General features: G+C 41.1%; 2 protein-coding genes across 2 annotated transcripts; one reads left to right on the top strand and one right to left on the bottom strand.

Annotated features, from left to right (window-relative positions):
* Nucleotides 1-856: 856 nt before the first annotated feature.
* LOC108891951 (translation machinery-associated protein 7-like) lies at nucleotides 857-3,460 on the bottom strand. The gene is given in 5 exon segments (XM_018689340.2): nucleotides 857-1,134; nucleotides 2,105-2,131; nucleotides 2,134-2,191; nucleotides 2,705-2,760; nucleotides 3,330-3,460. Coding segments are annotated over 5 exon segments (192 nt in total). The 5' UTR covers nucleotides 3,346-3,460; the 3' UTR covers nucleotides 857-1,099.
* A 747-nt stretch (nucleotides 3,461-4,207) lies between these two features.
* Nucleotides 4,208-7,498, top strand: LOC108891943 (mitochondrial potassium channel-like; the record flags this gene model as incomplete). Its single annotated transcript, XM_018689327.2, is given in 6 exon segments — nucleotides 4,208-4,435; nucleotides 4,538-4,547; nucleotides 4,550-4,674; nucleotides 4,881-5,045; nucleotides 5,196-5,402; nucleotides 5,666-7,498. Coding segments are annotated over 6 exon segments (1,311 nt in total), but the record flags the coding sequence as incomplete, so codon positions are not given.
* Between the last annotated feature and the right edge of the window lie 18 nt (nucleotides 7,499-7,516).

The following is a 7,516-nucleotide window of genomic DNA, read 5'->3' as shown; positions in this document are numbered from 1 at the left end:
AAGGAATAAAATAAAGGTGGAGGGAAACTGGGGATGTAAAGCAGACATGCCAGTACTTCAGTAAATAACTGGGGTTTAAAAAGGAAAACTCCTTTATGAGGTATGGCTATTAAAATAACGAGACTAATGCTGTAATACAGTTTTATTGAACATAAACATTTTTCAGTGTCTGTCTCCTTCAACATACTCCCCTTCTGCATCAGCATCTCTTTATCAATGGAGACCATTTCTGCTATCATTCTTATACTGAGTTGTCAATCATTTCAAACAATTTGTTCAATCTGTTGAATGTGTTTGATGTGCACAGATGCCCAGAAGGTTCAGTCTTGGACATCCTCTCTGCCTTCACAAAATGTGCACATGACATGTAGTGTTCCCCTTCCACCAAAATTTCAAGTTATAATGTAAGTAATGCGTTGCTCAACTTTTAAGCTAATAATTTTCTGACGCCTTAGCAAAAATGTGTATTTCAATCAGTAGCCAGCAGTGAACAAAAGACGTCACTTATTGGAAACTTAAAGCAGTTGCGTGTGAATACTCAACCTTTAATATATAAAACTCAGTGTGACTGTGACCACGTGCAGTCTTGTTATTTAATAGCCATACCTTGTACACACTTATTACAAAATATGGTTTGATGGCTGAGATTCTTGGCAGATTCCTTTCCAACTAAGAATTAAAATAACAAGCAGTAATTACAAAAACTTTATTGGTATCTCCCTCTTCACAATAGAACAAAAAAATCAGAAGAAAAAAGAACTTAGGATAATTTGTGTTTCTGATAAAGTTTCGCATGAACACAAAAAAGATACAGTGGAGATCAGGATTTTTTTAGCTTTCATTTCTAAACTGCAGACTTTCATTTCTAAATGCATTTGAAGATTTTGATCAGTGTCAGGCATAACTGGTAACTGATATTCCTGACCCTGAAATCCTGAAATTATTAAATGCTTTTTCTGTACATTTTCACTGCTGAAGGAGCTTAACACCAAGGTCATGTTTAACAGGGCTAACTGGAGTCTTTCAGCAAGCATACAAACAATGAAGACGCAGGAAGCGAGGCCGGGGACCAAATAAAAATCACTGTCAGATTCAGATTTTACTTCTTGCCCGATTTCTTGATGCCACCACCACCTGTAGGGGAAAAACAGAGAAGTAACAAAACTTCTAACCTGACCAACTAAATACCAGTGATCACAACTGTGGCCAGATCTTTTTGTTTTAATTCTGTAAATCTGAAAAAGTTGTTCATGTGTCTGCAACTGAGAGGCAGACAATAAATGAAACTCAAGGTTTTCAACTATTACATGTGAGATTTAAATGATCAACACAACCAGTGCAGAACCTATTTGGACAGTCACAAACATTTTTGTGTGTTAAGGGTGTGCTGCGGCACATTCAGTTTGAAATAAAACAATGTGTACTGCAGAAAGTGCCATGTCTTATCTTCTTATAGTTTGAGTGGGTTTGCATGAATCGTGTGAGATATACAGTAGCCCTTTTAACAAAAAGTGCACAAATTGCAAAGGAGCATCTCTTCCTTAGTTTTGCAGTGTTGTTAGCAACATGTAAAATCCAGGGCTGAAATATAAATCAAAACATACACCACTCTCATTTTATCCCTCGCATCTAGCGTAAATCTAGCTAAACGTTTTCAATTTTGTACATATGGCATGGCAAAGTACAGCAATGTACTAGTGTTACAATGTCAAAAACTTTTGCTTCATTTGTCCTTATAACAAGAAACCATTCCCATTTTTATAAGAAACTTTTCACGTAGTAAGAACATCTTTTATCTCCTCCATTGTTATTTCACAAAACCAACATATCTTGTTAAAATTAATTTTCCATAATTTGGTGTGCTGTTGTTTAGTTAACTAAAGAGACATTGTGGCCTTAGCATCATTAATAAACACAAAATATAATAATGATGATCTGGCTGGATGTTTCATGTAAAATAACTATGGGTTTTGTGTTTTTGTTTGTGAGCCTGACTGTCAATGACCAGGCTGTGATTATGTACCAGCCAGCAAAATGTTACATGTTTATCAGTCATGCAGTAAGTTATGAGAATGTTTGCTGTCTAAATTGCTCTAGGTCTTACTTAAAGGTCCTTTTCCTGAAGCTTTGGCTTCAATGCTTCCAAGGCCTTCTGTTCTTCCTTTTGCTTCTGCTTGAAGGCCACATCATCCTGCAGACACAGAGTCATGCTGTGAGTATGGGTACCCTCTCCTGGTGTTGCCACCATATCCTCATGGACCTAATTCACTGATAAGCCCTTGAGACTGGATGACTGCACAAAGAAAGATGCTGCACATTTCCTCAGATAGTGCTAACATTTTCAAGTAACGCGAGCTGTATAACTCATCTTCTTCTCCCTTTGGCCAAGAACTTATCAGTCATCACTCATACAATCTTTCGATCGAAAACTTTTTATGTTCCTCTGAAATTTTGTTGCAACTGACAGATATTTTGAAATGAAATCATCAGAAACAAACAAACAAACATGTTGCATCAGGTCAATGTCATCTTTATGATACATTCAACTGACATTTGCCATTACCTAGGGTTCAGCTGTACACTGAACATTTATTTTTCCAATAGATTTTGAAGTTCTGCAGACTAACCAATTTTGTGAAAAAAAATTATGGTCATATTATGATGGATTAACAATCTGATTTCAGAGGGCATAAAGAACACTTACATCATCCAATTCCTTGGATTGTTTCTTGGGTGTCTTCAGGGGTTTCTTTTTGCCTCCTGGAAACAATAAATGAATGAATATTATGTTAAATACTAAACGGGACCTAATGGTGTAACCAGAACACCACACCAAACTCCTTTGAAAAAATCTGCCAATCTAATTTATTTTTCACTGCCTGACTGGTACATCGCGGCCTGTAAATATTTCCAATTTAATATGTATTCAGTACACCAAGAAGACAGTTTCAACTTTCAGAAGTAAGGTTAGTTTGCTTTTAAATAACACAAACTGGAACGTCAATTCGTTATTTGTTTAGCTAAATTTGTTAAATTAAGTTGAGTAAGAGTCGACTGCTTCAGCCGATAGCTAGTTGTTCGTACATGTATTAAATACAATGTCTTGCTTGTGTACCTACAAACCGACAATAAAAAGCATTCATGTAGCATCTTTTTTGTTTAGTTTGGTGACAGAGTTTTATCAGCTTCGCGCTTTTAGCACACGTTAGCAACAGCTAGCTAATCCAGCGAGGGAAACACGCTCCTCTGCGTTTTTATTACACTGTCATATTTTATCTTTTACATTGGCCAGAATTTTAAGGTAACCCACAGACGAAAAGACTTCTCACCTTCTCTGCCAGACATATTTAAAACTGGTTATACTTGTCTGAGGAGAAGAAATTAACGATATTGCTGTTGCGTACAAAACCGGCAGCTTCTCTAATCCGCACTGTAAGGACCCCGGTGAATTCTAAACCGGATATAGAATGACTGTTGTGTGCCTGAACGAAATCTGACCCGGCTGTTACCCGTTTCATATGGGTTGCTAAGTAGTTATCCTAAAGAAACTTCATCTTTGTGACATGTTTACATTGACAACATCGAAGAAAAGAGGTATGTTTATTTTTTATACCTTGTTGTGTGTGAAACTCACAGGATTTCATTGCCAGTTTTACACGATTAAAAAGTCACTTTAACTGTTAGCAACGAGGAGCTAAAAGCTGGGGATGAAGCAGGGAAATGAACAGAAAAATTGTGATATAAGATATGCTCATACTAAAGCCCTGAAAACCTTGTCCTCCTGAAGTCTGTTTGATTATTCATATGATGTGTCAGTCAATATATGTCAGTAGTTGTAGTATGAAGTAGTATGAAGAGGACAGTCCACCGTGTGTTGTCAAAGTCATTTGTCATGTTGAATGAAGAGTGCATGTTTGTCACTGGGTCAAATGGGTCCTGTTAGTTAGATGCAGTTCAGTAGTCGGATCCCTCAGCACAACAGTAGACCAATAGCCTAAATAAGACGTCTTTAACCTGTAGTTTTTACACTGTTCTCACAGGTGAATTCTCCAGCGTTAGCTCCGTAGCTGCAGTGAAAGGGAAACTCTGACAGTTCTCAAGCTGCATTTCTGTCTGCTGTCTTTCTCAATGAGGGTAAGTCTACATAATTTAATCCATGGGAGATTTGCTAGCTTGTTCTACTTAAACCAGAGCTGACGATTGACAGTATGATTACTATGTCAGGTACAGAGGAGCACAGATCTGTCACTGGGCTCATGGCACGTGCTGTCTGTCCCGCCTCTCCATGCCTGGATCTCTCTGCGGCAGAATCACTCTGGTCCGAACCTACAGTGCTCACCATCAGCCTAGCTCCCCCCCGCCCACTGACCCTGTGCCTCCTGATGGGAAGGGTGCAGGTGAGGTGGTGAAGGAGCGTGCCCTAGCTGCCTTACAGGTACAGGAAATCCCTCTTCTGACTTTTCATACAACATTATCATCTGATACTACAAAAGAACACAGAGCCAAACTGAAACACTGCCCTCTCTCCCTCCTCTAGCATGCAGGTGAGCTGGGCGGCAGTGGGGTCAGAGGTCGGCTCAGACGGCTTCTGCTACAGTCAACTACTGGTGGGAGAGGTACGAGGAGTTTGTCGGGCTTAATGAGGTCCGCGAGGCTCAGACCAAGGTCACTGAGGTCAGTAGACAGTAAGAAGCACCTTGCTGATTAAAATGGGATAGACTACATATGAGACACACCTCTCAGTACAACACAATACAATTTAACAGCACCACAAACTATGGCATTCAAAATTATCATAAAGTTGAATCAGCCCCCACGCCTCAGGAGGGATTTTGTTGCAGGCATTTGTTTTAAGCATGACTGATGTGTGTTTCTTCTAGGCTGAGGCAGCGTTCATGGTGGCCAGAGGGATGGTGCGTGAGGCTCATGCTAGCCTGGAGGCCCTGCAGGTCAGACTAAAGGAGGTCAGAGACCGGCTGGACAGAGTGTCCAGGGAGGAGGCTCACTACCTGGAGCTGGCCACGCTGGAGCACAAACTGCTGCAGGTTAGCTGAGGCAACTGAAAATGTTATGATAATATTGTTGGTACTATACTTCTAACTCCAGTTGAACCCATTTATGGAATAATAGGTCAGCTGATTGAACTTAATTCATAATAAACAAAACTCAAAACTCTTGCTCTCTCCTGACCACAGGAGGAGCGTCGTCTCCGGACAGCGTATGAGAACGCCGAGGGATCAGAGAGGGAAAAGTTTGCCTTGTTTTCAGCAGGCGTCAGGGAGAGCCATGAAAAGGAGAGGACGAGAGCGGAACGGACCAAGAACTGGTCCATCATTGGCTCGGTGCTTGGAGCCCTGATTGGAGTCATGGGATCAACATACGTCAACCGGGTCCGCCTGCAGGTGAGGAGGGTTGATGATAAAATAGCGGCTTAATTCTGCTATAAAGGGGGTCATGGCTCAGTGGTTCAGCTTTTGGTTGCAGGTTAATGTGGACTCTGGGTGTGCATGTACAAACTAAGCATTTCTACCAAATGTTTTCTACAGATTTTCATATGAAGTTTCTTTTGTTTCTTGTGCTATATATTTTATTTGCACCTCACCAGGTCACCAGTGTGCTGTGATCTTAGTTTCACCTGGTGCATCTTCACTACTTTAATTTGTAGGAGCTGAAGAGTCTTCTACTGGAGGCCCAGAAAGGTCCAGAGAGCCTGCAGGAAGCCCTAAGGGTCCAGGCTGGAAACCATCGCTCCCAACAGGACGAGCTCCGAACGCTTATCGACAGCCTCAGGCTCACACTGAATGATGCCTTCACTCAGAAGGGCGACGTCCTTCAGGGCAAGGGGGGAGGGCCGACCCCAGACTTGCCCGCTGTGCCTCTTTCAGCCTTAAAAGACCTCCAAGTCGGTAGCCAAAGGACCCAGTCCCTCCTGGAGTCCCTCCCACCGCAGCTGGGACAACTGGAGCAAGGACTCGGTAGAGTTGAGAGCGACTTGTCAGTGGTGAAGAGGCTGCTGGAAACCACACCACAGCCTGAAATGCAGGCAGGTGAGGTGCAGTTAGCAAGAGCCGAGAGAGGGGACCAGCGGGAATCTGAGGTGGTGGTGAGGCATCTGGAAGAGACCCAGAGGACGCTGGGAGAACGAATCAGGACAAACACTGTTTATAATGCTGTGTTTACCTACACTGCCACAGCCATCACCATCTCTGCTGTCTACATGCTGCTCAGAGGGACTGGTTAGACATGATACCTCCAGTTTGAATATTCACATGCACTGTAACACTATCAGTTACTGGGAGTACAAATCTAAATTATGTCAGAACACGATGCTAATTCAGTTTCTCTAATAAACTGGTTACAGGTGTTGATTTGAGCTCATCTGCTGCTGAGGTTTACTGCACTACTGAAGCGGAGAGTGAGTGGTTGCTTCTAAATATTTTAATTCTGTGATCTCAAGATAAAACAGTAACAGAAGTTAACAGGAGTGCTCAGCAATATTAGTATTTATCATTTCTCTCCCACCACTACACAATAGATATTAATGCATTTCAGTTCACAATATACAGCGAAAAAACAGCTGGATCCAGGAAAACGTTTTCTTCTTGATAAATGACAAAGTATCCAAATATACCAGCATTAATTGTATCTAACTGACCAATCATTCCATTCCTGAGTACCTAACTGCATTTCAGAAACCCTCCGCATTGGGTATTTCTGAACTTTGAAAGCAGTTTTTTCAGGGTTTCCATATCTGGAGAGCAGCATCAATGTCTGTTGCTGAATGAGATCGGTGCAACAAAAACATTTAGCGGTGTTCATCCTGCACTTGCTGCTGTTATTTGCATAATAACGAAATCAACACCTGTGACAGTCAAAACATCAGCTCTGGATACCACTTAGGCAACAGGATGGGGTTAATTGATGATAGCATATCTGATCGGTGTATGTGGCCGAATTAGTCCAGTGCCATGTGAATTTTTAATCCTGTGTAAATTGATTCAGCCTTGTAATCATCAGCCTTGTCAGTAGTTGGACCAGCTAAACCTCAGGGGGGGACCACGTTTTCTTTTCATGATTCCATCTCTGGGATTCATTTCCAGTCCTCTCCCCATCTAAAACAGCACAGCCTCAGACAACAGATGCACTGGATGCAGTCTTGTTGCCAGACATGTAAAGAGAACTCCTGACATGTTCATTTAGATTTGGCTGCTTTTCTTCACCAGACAACTGAGATCAGAAAATGTATTTAATTACATTTCACAGGACATGAAATTGTGCTTAAGATCAGAGTATAAACACCGAACAGAGCAACAATTAGAATAACTGAACTGTGAATTTTTAAAGACCAACGTATGAAAACACTGTTATGTTGTTTGACAAGGGGGAAGAAAAATATTAATGAAATGTTTTAAAAGTCTCCTTACCTGCCTTTAAACACTGTTATCCTCATTGTTCTTTGGATGAAAAATAAAATAAAATTCCTAAATGTTAAAATGAAGGGAAATGTTATGTTTCT

This window comes from Lates calcarifer, unplaced genomic scaffold (assembly GCF_001640805.2).
Source record: "Lates calcarifer isolate ASB-BC8 unplaced genomic scaffold, TLL_Latcal_v3 _unitig_2062_quiver_914, whole genome shotgun sequence".
NCBI lineage: Eukaryota > Metazoa > Chordata > Actinopteri > Centropomidae > Lates > Lates calcarifer.
This window is presented reverse-complemented; position numbering and strand designations above follow the sequence as displayed.